At 44.4% G+C, this 19,044-nt stretch overlaps 1 protein-coding gene across 1 annotated transcript in view; it reads right to left on the bottom strand.

Moving 5' to 3' along the window:
* ppp2r5a (protein phosphatase 2, regulatory subunit B', alpha isoform) overlaps nt 1-19,044 on the bottom strand; it is a 73,170-nt gene that overhangs the window by 15,004 nt on the left and 39,122 nt on the right. Inside the window, exons 5-8 of the mRNA XM_039738366.1 lie at nt 10,248-10,378; nt 6,506-6,565; nt 4,461-4,569; nt 1,975-2,028 (exon numbers count right to left, since the gene is read on the bottom strand). Coding sequence (XP_039594300.1) covers nt 1,975-2,028; nt 4,461-4,569; nt 6,506-6,565; nt 10,248-10,378 — 354 coding nt within the window. The remainder of the gene's footprint in view (nt 1-1,974; nt 2,029-4,460; nt 4,570-6,505; nt 6,566-10,247; nt 10,379-19,044) is intronic.

Below are 19,044 nucleotides of genomic sequence, written 5' to 3'. Positions count from 1 at the left end.
CGCCACGAGTGGCAGCCTTTCCAGCAGCTCCATGTATGACTTTATCTTTCTACCTTTTTCTCTATTTCACTGATCACTCCTACCACTTTCTTTTATGTGAACTCGTTCCCTGGACACTTTTCACTACTGTGAATTTCCCCTTGGGATTAATAAAGTATCTATCTATCTAAAGAGTTTAGTATGTAAAATAAACCACAGGAATAAATACTTTAAACCAAATATGGAACAAAGGGTGACGAAATACTTAGCATGAACTCACAATCACCAGATTAATGGCAGTTCAGGGTGAAAAGGAAACTACAGGAGTACCAATCTTAAAGAGGAATAAGGGCTAAGGAATGCTATTGAACAATTAAGGCTGGTTTTGGGTGCAAAAGAGGATTAAAGATGTAAAAAGTGAAGAAGCCAGCAACAATTACTGAGAGATAATTAAACACGGTTAATAATATTAAACAATTCACACTAAACTATCATAAGATTAATCGATCATTTCAGGCCCTACTCAGATGGGATTTAGTTTTACACCAGGAGGTGGGATATCAGCTTAAGTCACTCTTACTGCAGGACCTCCTGCATATCCGTCTCAGTAAAGATTTTGGAATCTTTTACCTCCTATAAAAGCTTGGTAGAAGACCACAGTTTGAACTTCTCCTGTGCAAATCAACATGTCAGTAAAACTTTCAAAAAACGTGTCCACATTCTGTGCAACCACGCAGGTCAAGAAGTCAAATCTGTGGACACAGGAGCTCCAAAGGCAGAACTCTTATCGGATGACTCATGTTTGTGGCATCTTTGGATAAGTAACCCACCTGAGCCTTATGGATCGAGATACAGGGGACGACGCCTCTTAATGCAGTCCCTGCACTGTCGTTTCAGGCATTCAGTACATTCGCCACATTTTGTCCATCTTCTAAACGATTCCTTGACAGAAGAACGTTTCTCACTCAACTCTTTAAATATCCCAAACTAAGCATTTATGCTCCATTTGCTCAGACTTGATTTGGTGCCATCGCTCACCCCAACCATCAGCGATTGGTTATGGAGCTGCAATGTGTGTAACTGTTTTGAGGCGACAGTACTGCGTAACCACAGAAGGCCTCTGTAATTCTGCCAGACATATCTCATCCCATGTGAATCCATGGTCAAAAATTAGTGACCCTATGTGGTGACCGTGACTTCACAGACATGCGCCCTGAAATCCCGACTGAAGAGGGCTGTTTGGGGGATAAGTGAAACCGCATGGAGAAAGGATGTGCGTGATGAAAAATTAATAATTAATGACAGTTAAACAAACACATGGTGGTGTTTTAGGGTGAAAAAGAAACCACTTAAGTAGGTGTACAAAGTGAGTAATGGTAAATAATGAATGATATTTAAATCGAACAATTAATGATAATTTAGGGTGAAAAACAAACCAGAAAGGTAAGGGTGCTGTAAGGTGAACTAACAAATAAAACAAATGCGAATTAATTAAAGAACAAATTTCACAATCTTTTAATGTGAAACAGCAATCCCAGGATTAATGAAAGTTTAGGTAAAAGCAAACCCACAGGAGTAGGATGATCAAACAACAATTACTGACATTTAACAATTAATAAGAGTTTACGGAAGGGGTGGGCCAAGTTGTCAGTAATAGTGGTTACAATGGGGAGCATAAAATCTGGGGGTGTCCAGGAACTGACGGGGGCTAACATGTGTGAATGACAAACGTTATAAGCCATTAATGGTGTGGTATCTCAGAGTCATGGTATTGAAACGTTTACACGCCGTCACAGAATTAACGGCAGGTTAGCGTTTGAGGACAATTCTGTGATTCTTGAGACTTTAAGTATAATAAAGGGACATGTAAAGCAAAAATGAGGCAATGGGACCAAAGAGATCTGAAAGCTATCAGACTACCGACATTTTAATTTCAGATGGAACTCATGGAAGGAATGAAAATCGATGAATGAGATCAGCAGGACGAGTACTCACCGGCTCCGTAAGTGTTGGGTCTTTTTCCAAGAATTGCACTACACAGTAAGCCAGCTGCAAATAAAAAAAATAAATAAAATGCACATCAGTAAGTGAAAGAACTGCATTGGAGAATTTGAACAAGACGCTCAAGTCTGCAAAGGGTGTTTCACAAAAGAGCAGAGAGATCACATCTGTTCAAAGCCCGTCCCTTGCTTTAGCCAGACTAGTAACGCACCCCAATGTTACTATGCACGAAGTAAGTGAGAATTACAAGAATAGCACACATAATGACCGCTAACGTTCTGCAAATATCGCATCCTGCTTTTCTATAAAATAAAGCAGCTGTGGACCCCCTCAGAGGGTCTGCTCCCTCAGGTAGCTGACCAGGCCTGTGCACATCCCTTCTACACCCTGCATGTTGTCTTTCTGTCAGCAGAGGGCACTGCTGCTCACGTTTGATTAGCATTGGCCTTTCCTTTTTCTTTGCAGTAATCTTATTAAGAAATATCGTCAGCATATTATCTTTAGAGGTTTAAGATTAAACTCTATTTATAGTAATAAACCATTTTGAAAGCCCACTGCCACGCAAATCAATGTCCTTGAATACACGGGGTGCTACCTGCTCATTTATTAATTTTTATTTTCAGTGAGACCTAAGGAGCATATTCTTTGCATCTCGTCCTCTTCTCCTCAGCACAACACTTACAGGAGGTGGCCAGGAGCCCAGCAGAATAATCAGCTGAATGTATGAGAAGATAGAGGAACAACACAGATACGCTGATTTATCGGGAACTATTGAGCCCAAAAACACAAGACCCACCTTTGACATTGAAGATGAGCTCCTCGGGCCTTCGACTGACATATGAAACACAAGAACATCAATCAGTTTTCTCAACATGTGTATCGACTAAATCATGTGACACGGCCGTTCACCTACACTAGGCAGTTGTGTATCGGCGGAAACGGGAAGAGGTCACCTCCGCGTTAGACGTTCATTTGTAGTTTGCATTTACACACACAGCACAGAAATGGTGAATACAGTAAACAAAAATTGTTTTGTTTGGACTGGCGAGGAGTTGGAATAATTATTGAGAGTCTGCACGAGATGCCGGCTTTACTTAATGCCCGAGCAACATGTGCATGGTGCCACAGTAAACAAGAATGAATTAAAATACGGAGCTTTAATGGGAAACACAAATCTGGGAAGAAAACCAAAAATGAAATGCGACTTACTGATGTCTCGCCAAATAGAAGAGTTGCCGGTGGCTGTGGGCTGCTCACTACACACCAGCAGGCCGGACTCGGCTCTTGACCGATTCTATGACACGATCGGCTTGGTCATTTCATTTATTATCATCATCATCTCGGACATGTTGGTGTCAGGCTGTTAAAAAGTGCTATCAGCACGAAAGGTTTCTGAAAATGGCAATTTTTAAAAGAATGGAAGGTGATTCGGAGGTTTGGCTGCTGCCTTCTCTTGACATTAATAGGAAAGACACACACCGGGGGCTGTCTGTCTGGATTTTCCTTCCACATTGCAGTGCTGAATGTGATACATTGATGGGCCCAGTCTGAGTGTGGATCCTCTGATGGACTAGTGACCCCCATTAGGTGCTGGAGCCCACCGGAGGCAGGTTTCATAACTGCAGAGGGCACAGCAGGTCCACATTGGTGGAGCTCATCTGGGTTTTCTTCAGTTCATCCACTTCCCACCCTTCCCTAAATGGTTGGTCTAAAAATTCCCAGAATTAAAATAAAAAACAAACTTTATTCTAAAACTGACAGCAATTGCCTTTAAGTCCCTGAGGTGTAGCAACCTGCCCAGCGCTCCTCCTGTTCCTGTACTCATCCCTTATGCCTACTTCGTTTGTTTTTTTCTGAATTTCTTCCATGGTAGGAAATCTTATTCCATTCAGCCTCAATTTTAATTTTGGGTACAAAAAGAAGCCACAGGGAGCAAGATCTGGCAAATGTGGGAGATGCAAAGAAGCCACCAGTTTGTTTCTGGTTAAAAACACTTGAAAGAAAACTTGGAGTGTGCGGCGCAGTGCAGTGCGATGCCAGGGAGCTTTGGGCGCTCCAGTTCAGTGTGACGCCACTGATGAACAGTCTGTCTACGGGAACAAACGGTTTATGAAGGAGATTGTCATTGCCTTGATGTTCCATTTGTCCTAATGTACATTTTTTTTTTGTCCAAGTCACACGCACAACTGTAGAATAAATGTCAGAAATGTGCACTCGGTCACCTCAGCACGATGACACTCAGCAAACTGATTATTCAGACTGTAGGAATACAACATCTGCCAACAAATTCAATAACCACACTTTATTCCCCTGCTATTAACTGAATGAAGAGATTATTGAGCCCCCTCTGCCCACATCTTCGGGGTCTGCCCCAGAGATAACATGAATATTGGCTCTCCAAGACCTTTTAATGCTTAAACCAGGAACGGAAAATGGACTGACTTGTGCAAATGTGGGAAACTGCCTTAAGAGGGGCTTACCTGAGCGTGAAACTGAGCCAAGCCTCGTGCTGTGTGCATGGGAATGAGCACCTTCATGAGGAACTGCTTGTGCTCCGCTTTTAACGGAAGTGCAAAACCGTTGATGATGCTGCAATGAATCAAAAAATGAACATTAGCTTAAAGATGGGAGGATCTAGAAGACACTTGAGCTGCCCTGCTGTTCATCTCTTACAGGACCCCCAGTTCTCCTGCATTCAACCCCAACATCATAAAATTTTATTTATGTACTTTATTTGACCAGGACAAAAAAACACAAAAAACTGACTGGGTAATATCCATGAACCAACCTAAGACAGACAAACGAGAAGGTCAGCTGACCACCAAGACGTACAAAATCCAGAAAACAAAGGGGAAGCGAGCAGCACAACAGGACCTGATGGCTCAGCAAAGGCTTAAGGCATCTTTGGCCATCTCATAGGCCATGTGTAGCAACTGGTGCAGCATCAGTGGGCCCGGCCCTTATGGCTCAACACACAGTGGATTCAGTGCCTATTCAGAGCCCTTCACTTTCTGCACACTTTATTGTGTTGTAGATTTCATTTGAAATGGACTTGTAATCTACGCTCAACAATCCATAATGACAAAGTGAAAAAGTTTTTAGAAATGCATACAAATGTATAAAAAAAAATGAAAAAGACTGAAGTCTCTCACTTCTAGACATATTTAGACCCCTAATTTGGTATGTTTGGGAGCCATTCCAGCCTCGGTTTTTCTTGGTTGGTCCGTACAAGCTTTGCACACCTGGATTTTGCCAGTTTATTCCATTCTTCCCAGCAGATCCTCTCAACCTCCATTAGACTGGATGGGAGGTGTCTGTGAACCGCCATCTCCAGTCTTATGGGGTGTAAGTCTGGGTCACTCAAGCACATCAGAGACGTGTCCCCAAGCCACTGTAGTGTTGTCCTGGCGGTATGCTTTGGGTCACTCCAGTCTGAGGTGGTGTGTGTGTGTGTGTACTCTAAAGCAGGTTCTCTCCAAGGACTTCTCTGTATTCATCCTCCACTCATTTCTGACCAGTCTCCCTGTCCCCACAGCACCAACCTTCACGGTATGGATGATATTAGGCAGGAGACGAGCAGTGCTTGGTCTTCACCAGACAGAGTGCTTGGAGTTCTGCCCAAAGACTTCCAGGTTTTGTCTCATCGGACCACAGAATCCTTTTCCTCGCATCTCAGAATCCTTTACTCTGGAGTGCCTTCTGTCTCTCCACTTTACCATAAATGCCTGACTGATGGAGTGCAGCTGAGATGGTCGTCCTTCCAACAGGAGCTCTCATCTCAGCAGAGAACTTCTAGAACAAGGTTAGAGTGACCTTGGTGTTTTTAGTCTTTCTTGCCCACTTACTTGGTTTGGCCAGGCAGCCAACTTCAGGAAGAGTTCTGATGGATCCCCACGTCTTCCGTTTCACAATTCTCAAGTCCAATGTGTTCCTTCAAACACTCAAAGCTTTAGAAATGGTTTGATCTCCTTCCCTGATCTGTGCTTCACCACACTTTGATCGTGGAGGTCTACACAGAATGTCCTCGGACTTCATGGTTTGGTTTTCGTCCTGCCATGCAGTGTGAATTATGGGACCCTCTCTACACGGGTCCACCTGTCCCTTTCTAAACTACGCCACTTTGCCACAGCTGGAACCCAATCAAGTTCTAGAAGCATCTCAAGGAGAATCAAAGCACACAGGAGGCCCCTGAGCACAATCTGGAATGTGACAGCAAAGGGTCTGAATATTTCTAGGGATGGAAGATTTCAATTTTTGATTTTTTAATAAATTTACAAACCTTTCTGGTCGCATGTCACTTTGTCATGAGGAGTTGTTGAATGAATGATTAATGGGCGTTAAAATAGAAAGATAATAAAAAAGAGGAGCAGAGCCCAGGAAAGAGTCTTGGTAAAACGATACCAACTGGCCATTCATGTCAGTGGCTGCTAAGTGTTACAGAATCGCAGTTCTCATCGGTAACTCTTAAGATCTGAACTTCTCAAACACATGGATTCCTTTCCAGGATTCCGCACGGCCATCATACCTGCCTAAGATCTCCAGCAGCTCTGCAACTCCATTGAAATGTTCCGTCTCGTATATATATCTGCCAAAAAAAAAAAAAAAATTATATGTAAAAGTGACTCCCACCCCTGACACAAATACCGAGAGGAAACAAAAGCACATCTGAGAGGTTCATTGAGCAGCCTTGTAAAGTGAAGGATGCCATTCTAATCCTACCGGTGCTTAACTAAGCAGCACCGCCATATCTGCCCTGACCTTTCGTTCACATCGTCGTCTCCATTCCAGCAGATTACGCCCCAGCCCACCCCCAACCCCCCTCCCCACTTACACAACACTATCTGTAATTAAGCTCCGCACTGATTCATACTCGGCTGACCTACTTTCAAGTCGCGCCATCGGCTCCTTTAGCTCTGTGACGTTCGCGTGCTGCTCCCACCGGCTCACTTTCAACTGCTGCGGTCCTGCTAGGAGTGAGGGCCCGCACAATGGGGGCCAAACTGGATTCAGTAGGTTCAATGACAGGGGTGGTGTGGGGGCCTTGATGCCCAAATCCCATGACCAATGTGACTGTGTGGGTTTTCCTCCCACTTTCCAGAAACGTGCAGATTAAGATAATTTGATACTTGTAAATATAAAACATTAAGGTTACGCCTAAATTGGCTACAGGTGAGTGCAGGGGTAGCACAAGGGTGGTCTGCAGTGGGATGGCCTGGCATCCTGTCAATCAATGCTTGGTCTTGACTTGTGCCCAGTGCTGCCAGAATAGGCCTCTGCACTCAGCGGAATGTTAAGTCATGTCATAGCTGGCCTAGCTCTAATCCTGTACCCAGCCTCTGTCCAGGAGTGCAGGAATAAATGCTTCAAGTGTGGCTAATCCCTGTCGAGGTAGGCCATGGAGGGGTCGACATGGGGATATCATAGAAAGAATGAATGAAAGATCTTCTCACAGAATAAGAGAGGCAGCAGAAAGAGGTGATGGCACAAAAGGGAGGAGTTGGGCTGGAGAGCAGAAGCCAACTGGCAGGGATTTGACCATCACTGCCAAACCACCGACAGGATTAGGGCTCAAAGCACCCTGGGAAGGTCGGGCACCATCTGAAGACATCGACTCTGGAGCAAAGGCCACAGTAGCTTAAAGAGTGACGTCCTATTAGAATGTATTTAAGAATGAATTGACCACTTCCATTTACGTTTGAAACCCATTTATTTATCTTCATATTGTTTCAAAGTCCATTCAAGCTTGTTGGATTTGAGTAAGTGACGCTCCTGCCATGATACCTGCAGACATTCAGCATTAGATGTGGGATTATGCTTATGGTTATTATGGCCAGTCAGAAACAAATTCATTTAATCAGATCACAGTTACGTCAAGTCGTGTATGCCTACCAGGAGCAGGTAACGCTGCACAGTCATGTTTTATTAAGATGGGAACCGCTGTGCAGTTTTTCATTCAGCGCAGACTCTCGCACTTCTGCTCCTTTTCTAAAGCCGATGCCCGAGTTGGTAGGACAGTCAGGTGGTTCAGTTAAAGAGGCTCCGCGTAGCATCAACCCTCTGAGGTCTACACAGGCTGAAACCTATGCTGGAGTTTGGTGTGGGGGAAGCCACTTTCTGTTCTGGGCCTCAGATGTTGGAGAATCCACACTACTGCCTTATCACTTAAAAATGGGGTTTTTAAACAGAACCAATCTCAGTCTACACTAGCATTTTTCACACCGTTTACTAAAGTAGATCACCCAATGCTAAAATGATCAAAAATGACATTCACTGCATGTGCATCAGGAGAAAATTCCCAGAAGTGATGGTGATGCTGCTGCTCCTAGTCGGGATTCATCACAAAACAGTAGTAACCAATAAATGATTTGCCTTTTTCCGCACATATGCAGCATTTGAAGTGTACAAACCGCAGTTTAGACGCACACAGAAACCACTCCACTACAATGTGGTTTTCTGACCAATCAAAGAATGAGATGTTGCAATGAGCTCCCATCCAATCAGGGAAGGGCTACATAAAAAGCAAAAGCAGAGTCAATGTTTTCAAAACTCGCCAAGTTTATCAATCCCAACTGCAACAGTGAGGTGGCATTTTCAAAAGTTTATGGCTTTAGGGGGCATTTTTCAAAAGTCTTTGTGGTCAAAAATGCCGGGTACAGTTGTGCTTGAATGTTTATGAACCCCTTAGAATTTTCTATATTTCTGCATAAATATGACCTAAAACATCATCAGATTTTCACTCAAGTCCTAAAAGTAGATAAAGAATAACCTGTTAAACAAATGAGACAAAAATATTATATTTGGTCATTTATTTATTGAGGAAAATGATCGAATATTACATATTTGTGAGTGGCAAAAGTATGGGAACCTCTAGGATTATCAGTCAGTTTGAAGGTGAAATTCGAGTCTGGTGTTTTCAATCAATGGGATGCCAATCAGCTGTGAGTGGGCACCCTGTGTTATTTAAAAAAACAGGGATCTGTCAAAGTCTGCTCTTCACAACATGTTTGTGGAAGTGTATCATGGCACGGACAAAGGAGATTTCGGAGGACCTCACAAAAAGAGTTGTTGATGCTCATCAGGCTGGAAAAGGTTAGAAAACCATCACTAAAGAGTTTGGACTCCACCAATCCACAGTCAGACAGATTGTGTACAAATGGAGGAAATTCAAGACCATTGTTACCCTCCCTAAGAGTGGTCGACCAACAAAGATCACTCCAAGAGTAAGGCGTGTAATAGTCGGCGAGGTCACGAAGGACCCCAGGGGAACTTCTAAGCAACTGAAGGCCTCTCTCACATTGGATAATGTTCATGTTCATGAGTCCACCATCAGGAGAGCACTGAACAACAATGGTGTGCATGGCAGGGTTGTAAGGAGAAAGCCACTGCTCTCTAAAAAAACATTGCTGCTCGTCTGCAGTTTGCTAAAGATCACATGGACAAACCAGAAGGCTATTGGATGAATGTTTTGTGGACGGATGAGACCAAAATAGGACATTTTGGTTTAAATGAAAGGTGTTATGTTTGGAGAAAGGAAAACACTGCAATCCAGCATAAGAACCTTATCCCATCTGTGAAACATGGTGTTGGTAGTATCATGGTTTGAGCCTGTTTTGCTGCATCTGAGCCAGGACGGCTTGCCTTCATTGATGGAACAATGAATTCTGAATTATATCAGAGAATTCTAATGGAAAATCTTAGGACATCTGTCCATGAACTGAATCTCAAGAGAAGGTGGGTCATGCAGCAAGACAACGACCCTAAGCACACAAGTCGTTCTACCAAAGAATGGTTCAAGAAGAATAAAGTTAATGTCCTGGAATGGCCAAGTCAAAGTCCTGACCTTAATCCAATCGAAATGTTGTGGAAGGACCTGAAGCGAGCAGTTCATGTGAGGAAACCCACCAACATCCCAGAGTTGAAGCTGTTCTGTATGGAGGAATGGGCTAAAATTCCCCAAGCCGGTGTGCAGGAATGAGCAAATGTTACCGGAAACGTTTAGGGGGGGTCACACCAGATACTGAAAGCAAAGGTTTACATACTTTTGCCACTCACAAATATGTAATATTCGATCGTTTTCCTCAATAAATAAATAAATCAAGGTTAATAAAACTTTTAAATACGAATAATCATTGTTCTGTAATTGTGAGCCGGGGGCTTCCCTCTCCCTATAAAGGATTACCAGCTTGGCTCCACTTAGGTGTGCAGGCAGAAGGCCTGCTTGTAGAGTTTGGGGCCGAGCAGATTGGGTTTCTAAAAGGCTAACCTACCGTAAGAATATGTTGTTGATCTGTTTCCTGATGAAAGCTCGTAACCCCAGGAACTTCCCATAAATCCGATGAAGTACAGTCTTTAGGCAGTCTCGCTCACGTGGATCTTCGCTGTCAAACAACTCTAAAAGCTAAATTGAGGTGGAAACAAACATCAAATTAAAACAATTCATAAAAGATACATTCAGAGAAAGTTCAAGTTGAGGGCTGGCGTCCCTGACTTCAGGCTGCATCTTTGCTTGTGTGCTAAAACAAGAAATGAATCCTTTTTGGATGCCGACACAAATGTCTGCTAAAACTGCAAAGTGGTGTTTAATCTGTAAAGCTAACAGCTTAACATTCAAGTTCAGTGCTCCGTAATTATAGGATGTGTTCGCGTCAGTGACACTCTACTCCCCACTGTGGTGCAGCTGCACAAAGCTACGCTCACATAAGAAAAGGATATGTGCCTGCTAAAAAACAAAACAAGACAATTATTAAAACATGGATAAAACACATCAGGTGGAGAGGACCCCCTGGAGACAAAACTCCCCACACTTACCACCGGTAACTCAGGACAGTTACCTTCTCAAACGGTTTGGCAACCGCCCCACCGAGTCTTAGACATCGACTCTAATTACATTTCCCGAACGCACAAGCAGCTCGCTCGCGAGGATCGTTCTCACGTTGCTCACATGCACATTTCTCCATATCCTCCTTATTGTCACGGAGGTAGAGAAAGGATTTTGGGGAATACTGGATGGTAATATCCTGTTTGCAGCGGTAGGATGATAATGCTACGAGATTTGTTTTACGTAAGGAAGAAGGGAGTCACGAGGTCAAATCATAGCACTGGACGGTAGAGACGTGATGCATGTTGATTAGCATGGGATCCTGCGAAAGAAATGGTGACCTGGAATTAGCAGTCAGGCTCAGAACCCCAAGGTCCATGTGATCACGTCACAGGTCTGGCTCAAGTCGTCAAACATTTTATTACACGTGTGTTTTGTTCTGAGTTCTTCGCTTGTGGCGATTATACCGACTCACAAGAGACAGTAGATAGGAGATGAAATGAATCAGAACAATCGTACCTTAATGATCAGCTAAAGGTCAAAACCAGCACTCAAGGGGACCTTCCGTCAAAGGAAAAACGTGATTGGAGAAGTCGGAGTCGTAAACAAAGGTGGGGGATTCAAAAAACCAGACAGACTACATAATGAACTTTCAGTGCAGCAAAATGAGCTTGGACGTCCTAGAAACATCTGGGTGACCTTTGTTTTACCGCCAGACTGACGTCACAAATGAGCGCACCCAGGGGAACTCTGGGCAAGATCTCCATGGAGATGGCAGAAACACAAACTTAACATAGCACTTTCCTAAATGGGAAACCAAAATGGTGTTGTGACAAAATTAGATTAAAAAAATGAACTTTCTACAAAACAGGTTCTGGACAGAACAGAATCCCACAATAGAATTCCTTGCGTCTCAAAAGCATATCCTTATACAGACGAATAGGAATTGTACAGGAATCCACACAAAAAAAATCATTAAAAGTTGGACATCATAATAGAGATCGACTTTGTCACCTCGTCTTGTCACAACTGCTCCCAAACAGTCCCCCAGACTGAGTTTTACTCGATTATGTTGACCTCCTCTGCAAGTCCCTTTGGATAAAGGCATCTGTTAAGCAAATAAATGCAAATATTCGACCCTTTATACCATGAACGAAAAACCCACTGCATGAATGGATGGATGGGTGCTATCCTGCTGATGACGCTAGAAGCAGGTTTGGTATGCTAGACTGTGATTTGGTTTTTCAAAGACAAAGGCATCTGCAGCTCCAGTGTCCGCATGTTGGAATGCCTGGTCACTTTGATGCCGAATTTCGATGAACTTGTTGTAGCAGCTGTCATTTATCTTGTTGTTTGTCTGCACCGGTTGATGCTTTCTGCTCATTTGTGTGCATCTGTTTCTAAAGGAGTCACTTTGGTGGGAATGATGATGGGCATGCCTGCTTAAACGCTTCTTGTCAGTATTCCTGTAGGTCAAAACGAGCAACACAAACACGTGTTTGTTGTGTATTAATAATTTGTTTATGAAGCCACATAAATACTTTTCAAGCGTGTCTTGTCGCCATTTTTTATCTCTGTATTTTGTGCCTCCCAGAAGCCACCAAGCGGTACTTTAAGAAAAGTCAGAAAAAAATTGCAAAAAAAAAAAAAATTTATGAGGAAGGACCAGGAGAAAAGATGAGGTCAGAAAATGAAGCAAAAGGTCAGAGCGGCAGGCTATCCTAACAATTCGACAATAAAGAAATCCAATCTCGGATGAGGTTCGATTGCGCCAGGCGCGTTTAATGCGGTTGACATCTCTGTCATGCCATCTTGGAGTAGTATGGGAAGGATTTCTGTGACAATGGACAACCCTCAAAATGGCAACGGCCAGAAGCATAGCAGAGTGGCAGCAAAATAGATGGGGGGGTGGGGGACGACAAACTTCTAAAAATGTAGGGTCAAAAAAATGAGTGAAAGGATAAGTAAGCAGAAAGGAAGTTGACTTCATCACTAAGAAGAGGTTGGCTATCCGAATACCAGTGCAACCCCAGAGTTGAAGGGAATGCCCTTTATACCAACATTACCGACGAGTGCATCCTGGGGAATTCAGGTTATCTGTTTCCATGGAGACGATCAACACCACGTTCTTTGAATGATGGCGCCTGCCAACAAAAACAATGTGAGTTTGAGGTAGAACGTCAACAGAACAGGAGGCAAAAAAATAAATAAATGGACCGCCAATTCAGTTTCTTGGTTCTTCAAAACACCACAAAAGGCGCACAATAGTCCTGAACACTCACTAGAACAAACATGACAAACGTGTAAGTACCGGCGGCCATGAAGACCGTGTTACACGAGCGCCACTCAGAGTGGACGTCAAAGTGCCGTAGGTCGGGGGGATTAGGCCCACCACTACCTTCTGTAAGAGCTCATCAGACACCTGGTGACTTGTTGGCACAGCTTCTGTGGGCTACCATAACTGGCGTCTCCTGTTGACAGACACGTCTGAGTGTCCTCACTTTTGATGGCACCTGACCGTAACGTCTCGCTATGCTAGCTTTAAAATATGCCATAGGTTAATTCTTTTGTTTGTTTTGTTTTTAAACAGGCGGCCATTATGTCATATCGGACCCTGTCAGCTGACTCCCTCGACCGCTACCTGCCCACCGCCGCACAGAAACGCAAAGAACAGAGGAGTTCAAACGTTTCAGTTACAGGCCTGCCTTCTGAGAGCCGTGTCAGCATCTCCTGTGAATGGCTGGATGGAAATGGCGGGCACTCAGTTGCCATGGAGACCAAGCCACACTTCTTTTTAAAGGATCGTTTCTAACAAAAGCCCACTGGCAGCTTGTTTTGTGCGTTTCAGCCTCGCTCTGCCAACACTGAGCACCAAGAGTCACAAGCAGAAGTCTCAAAGGTCGCCTCAACGGTTTTAAGCAGGCCCGAAGGACAGGAGCCACCAGTGGCCTTCATCTTGTTGGGTTTTATTTATTTACTTTATACCACGTTTTTTACAAACTATATTTAAATGGTCATGGAGATGGACGTTTACCAAAAACCAGGGCCAGAATACAAGCGGGGTCAAGTTAGAGCAAACAGAATTAAGCCCAATATGACAACAAGTCGAGTAAAAGGTGCTAAATCACAATGAATGAACCATAAGAGAAATGAATCTGAAACTGCGGACGACCAGGAAGTGTGGGATGCTGACCTTTGGTTATGGGGTTTGATCCTTGGCTCAGATTTTATTTTTTATGTAATATTTTTGTTGTGTTGGAAATATATTTTAGTAAACTTTGTTTGTGATTGCTTTCTATTTTATTGTTTCTAAGTATTATTGCTGACTTATTATCCCTTACTAGAAAAAGGGGACCTCCGGTCCTGCCGAGAACAAAGCTCCATTCTCAGCAGGCTGCCGTGCCGCATGGACCGGATGCTTGGGGTGCACCGGGGCTCTCATTCTTTCTCTTCCTATCCTATAATCGGCTTCTGATATTTGCTTCACTCTCGGATGTCGTCGCTGTCCTCCTTTTTCTTTCTGTCATGATGAGTTTCCCTGTGCAGTTTGCCATTGGAAAGACGTGAATCCTAATAACTTCACAGCGGTTGCCGCTGGCCACAATTTTCACTTCAACAGCATGGATCACGACATGAGCTTTCAATCTGAGGCCAAGATCAACATGAAGGTTCAAGGTCCTGTGGTTTGCTAGTAAGAGCCTGACAGTCGGACACAGCAGCATTTTATAAATATATGTGGTTACTGTATTATGTTAATTAGGTATTCATAAATTATTTTTTTCTCCTTTTTTTATGTTGGGCCTAGGGGGCGGGGCCACCAGATGCTGCTGCTTTAGACTCCACCAAATTCAATTCAAATGAACACAGCATTTTCAATACTTAATCGCGGCTATCAAATCAATTTCTAGCGGAGCGTTTAGCCTCCATAAATCACTCAACCGGACGGCCATTTGCCAGAACTCACTAACCTCACGTATGATTTTCAGCATTTAGGACTCCTGGCTTTCGACTCCTTGCTCCACGCCACATGACTTGGGATCATCTCCTGATCTGCAGATCGATCGATGCTCCACGGTGACGGGCAGCCAAACTGTGTGGAGCTCGGGATAGTCTCAAGGCGCAGCAGGAGTTCATCGTGAGGGATCTGTGTAATCCGCCATCCCCTGTGACTTCCTCAGAGCAAACGAGATCCAGTAATTGCGGCCATTAAGTGTGTATGTGTGAAGTCGAGTGATGGGACCCCCAGTCTGTGCTGGTCTGGAGCTCAAGACTTCATGCCTTGCTTTAATGGAGACCCTGGTCTTTGTGTCACTCTGTGTGTGCACATCATGTTAAAGGAGAGTACCCTGTGGGCTTGGGTCCGGTATCTCCATATCTTATTTCCTGAAATTTTATAAAACATAAACCTCAAGTGAATGGCACTCGGTACCAGCCTCCATTACCAGAATGAGGAACTCGAAAAAGACAGAAGCAGCCAGCAGATTTTCAGGACGAGTTCCTCTGTGCACACAATGAAAGAAAATAAAATATGGAAGTTGGCCGCTGAAGTGGCAAATAAATCAAAGGATTAAACGGCCGCGCACTTCGCTTGGCTATAAAAAGATCCACAAGTATGTGAGGGAGATTAGGATGGCATGCATGCCTACTTGTGAAATCGAAGCGCCAGGCCTTTTAACTTTGCCTTTCATGTGTTTTTTTTTATTTTTAAATTTGCCATTACTGCATTTACGTTTTATAATCCCCATAATCCATCAGTTTCTGACAAAAACGCAGATCCCCGATTACATAAAAGACAATAATTCTTCAGCACCACATGCATCTCTTGTGGCCTCAGACTCCTTGTTCGTTTCCACAGAATGGTCTGGAATGATTTCCCCACAGGTGAGATTGTGGTCTCTGGATCAGCCTGCATCCGTTGGAAGTTGTTTCACAGCCCAACATCCGACTCCTACCCCACCATGTGCACCATCTACAGCTGTGAGGGTTGGACTTGGGCCTTGTCCACATTCACACCCACTTCCTTCTTTTATTCATTTTGGACTCCCATCACGGTTAGGGGGGTCCCCCTAAAAACTGTGACGTTTCTCAAAATACACCCTAAATTAGATGGGTTATGGAGGCCCAGTGCCCATCCCTTGGTTGGCAGCAGACAGCTGTTGATGTCAGGGCGGGAAGGCAGCGGTCTCTGAATTCTTAACAGGTCGGACAGCACGAGTTGCCATCAGGTAGAGTGGGAAGCACATCCTTTGATAAGCCCCTCAGAACAGTTGAGAAAGAAGACATAAACGTTCAATGCAAAGGATTAAGCAGAGGAGCCCCATGCGGGCGTCAGTGCTCACCTTGGTGTGACAGCGGTGGCGGGTACTGTGACATCAACCACGCTCAACCTCTAAGGGCACCACACATCTGTTGCCGCTCAATCTCATGCATTGCCACTGCTCCGTAGGCCTCTCAGATTTTTGACTCAGAGGTGTCAGTAGATCATGGGCGTCACAAGATAACGAGAAGCGAATCCACAGATATCAAGGATTCACTGTGTCTAACAATTAATGGGACGTACTAAACAAAAAGAGAACTCCACATGAGGCAACGCCTTCAGAGCAACAAGTGCCAACGGGGCACAAGACACTGGGGAGCTGATGGACACCACGTGATGGTGACTGGCGTATTTGTTTAATATTCAGGTGGGCTTTGCTGTTGGCCTCATTCCATCCCTCCCTCATTTTCAAAGCTGTGCCAAACCGTTTATTAAGTCGTCACCCCTTGAAAGTCGAGGTCTGCCACACCGTAATCAAGGCAAACCGACGGGCTTCTTTCTGTGGTGTGTTTGTTTGTTGGCAAATTTTTGTATGCTCATTTTTTATTTAATGGTCATCTCACTTTATGGGTTCTCAGAGGAGCTGAATATGAATTATTATTATTATTACTTATTGATATTAATTTCATAACAATTTGTTTTTCTGTTATTTTTTTTTGTTTCATTTTTGAGGCCAATTTCTTTTTCCCTGGGCGCCACCATTTTGTGTTGCTGTCCCAGAAGTTACGTGTTTGACTTCACATTCACAGATAACGAGTTTCCCACATTGTGCTTCTGAATTCCTCACTAAAATTCTTGGGTTTTGACGAATGACTGGACTGATTTTAACTTTGGTATCACGGCTTGCTTTACATTTCCTCTCCTGGTTGCCCCCTTTAGACTTGGCAGCCTTTCCTGGTACAGGACTAACGTTTTGAGAATGCTGTTGCCGTTTCACATTTTTTAAAACCCAAGCCTTACTTTGTGTGCCGCTATGAATCTGAATAAGCGAGAACAGGCAGACTTGGATGTCCATACGGCCTGGCAGGTTGACATGATGCTGGAAGTCGTTTTATGTTTCGGTTTTACTTCATTTTCTTTGATCTTATTTTGCAGTCCTACTTCTTCCAGTGTAAGGTATTGGAAAGCACATGAGCAGCTGTGAATGGGATGGCCCTCACACACACACACACACACACACACACTCATGGGGCCACTTTAAACCCACCAATCAATTTAAGCTGCATGATTTCAGATGACATCCAGATATCTGGATTTGGGACCACCATTGTCGTCAGTAGAACATCCAGACTCCACACTGATGGTGGACAGCGAACTGCTCTGCTGCAGATTCAGATTGACTCACCGACTCCCTAAGGTGGAGAGACGGCTGCGTCTCAGCTCACCACAATTCCTGATGACAGGCAGGCCGGTGGGAAAGAGAAGCAGCTTTGATGTCCTGTGGGATGAAAGTGTTTTTCAGGGGCACTTCATGTGTCTGTCTTTACAGGGGGGTGCAGGTTTAACTGTTCTGCATCCATGACGGTGGCCAACTTTGAAGAAGTGACTTGGGGGAGGTGGTGGTGGCATCAAGTCAGCCTGTTCTACTTTGTGGTTCCTCATTTTCTGTGGCACTAATATGTCACTTTTCACTGCCATTCTGCCCTTACACAAATGTACAAAAAGAGAATAGAATTAAGTTCCCCTCGGACTCCGGCACAGGAAAAGACACACACACGAAACGAAAGGGCAGCAGCAGCACCTCGGCTAACGCATCCTCTGAGAATGAGGCTCTTTTATCACAAAGTCAGCATCAAACACAACATGGCACAAGTTTAAGTCTGTAGACGGCTGTGCTCGTCGTCGTGCAGCCCTCCTCCACGGGGCGGCCATCACCCGTCACTGAAATCATGTGGGATGGTGTCTGTGGTTCTTTATGTGAAGAAAAACGTTCTAATATTTGTGCAAACTCATGCCCTTAAGTTTCCATCTGCATCCCCGTGTTGTCACTGACAGTGTGTGTGCTGTGGAGAGGGAAGTCATACGTGGGGCCTTCACACACACTTCTGGTTAAACTGAAGAGGAACACTAAAACACAGATTATAAAGACAAGAGACGGGGCCACTCCTCTGATAAACCTCACTGGCCTAGGGCGAGACCACCAGGCAATCTCCACAAGGATCCTGGCTCAGAGATGAGCAGCGCAAGGTGGCACCAGAGGCCTGAATGTGCAGGCAAGGGATGACACAAAGAAAAGATCATTGGAGCCGCACGGAAGAAGCTGAGGAAGACCATGGAAGACGGAAGCATTTCAGGGCAAACAAGGAACGAGACGGCATAAGCCAAACCATGGGGACGTTAAAAATATGCATCCATACTCCGTATACTCAATATACCTCCAGTAATAAAGTGTCTTGTAACGAACTAAAGCCCTGGAGGGCATCTGCTTCATGAACTGACACCTCATCGACGGCACAGCAGCGGGTGCTCAGGGGTCCACAGTTCAGTAATCTAACAGCCCGTGGGAGAAAGCGACTCTTGCGTCTGGTCGTTCTCTTGTTTTATGTAACACTAATGTTCAGGGCTGAGGGATAATCATCAGATTAAATGGCATAAAAACAGAGTGTCTCATTCCTGATGTGGTGCTACGAAAAATGAAACAGAAAAAGGAAAGGAAGTCTGATGGGCTACCAACGGTGAAGCACCAAGAGGCGGAGAGAAGGCTTTATGTTTTTTGTCCAAAGGAGAAATTCAGAACTGACAGAAGCTCAAGAAAAACAAGCCAACAAAGAAGCACATGCCGCTCAGCCTCAATAATCCATCCAGCAGCACTTTCTACGTCTGGTCAGTTGTCGCCGTTCACAGGACCTTCGCCGCCATCGCGCCTCATCAGTGTGGGCCTGGTGATGTCGGCGAGTCACTCGAGGCCACGACTGCGACCTTTCGGTAC

The sequence above is a fragment of the Polypterus senegalus genome, chromosome 16, assembly GCF_016835505.1.
Source record: "Polypterus senegalus isolate Bchr_013 chromosome 16, ASM1683550v1, whole genome shotgun sequence".
NCBI classification, from domain to species: Eukaryota; Metazoa; Chordata; class Cladistia; order Polypteriformes; family Polypteridae; genus Polypterus; species Polypterus senegalus.
This window is presented reverse-complemented; position numbering and strand designations above follow the sequence as displayed.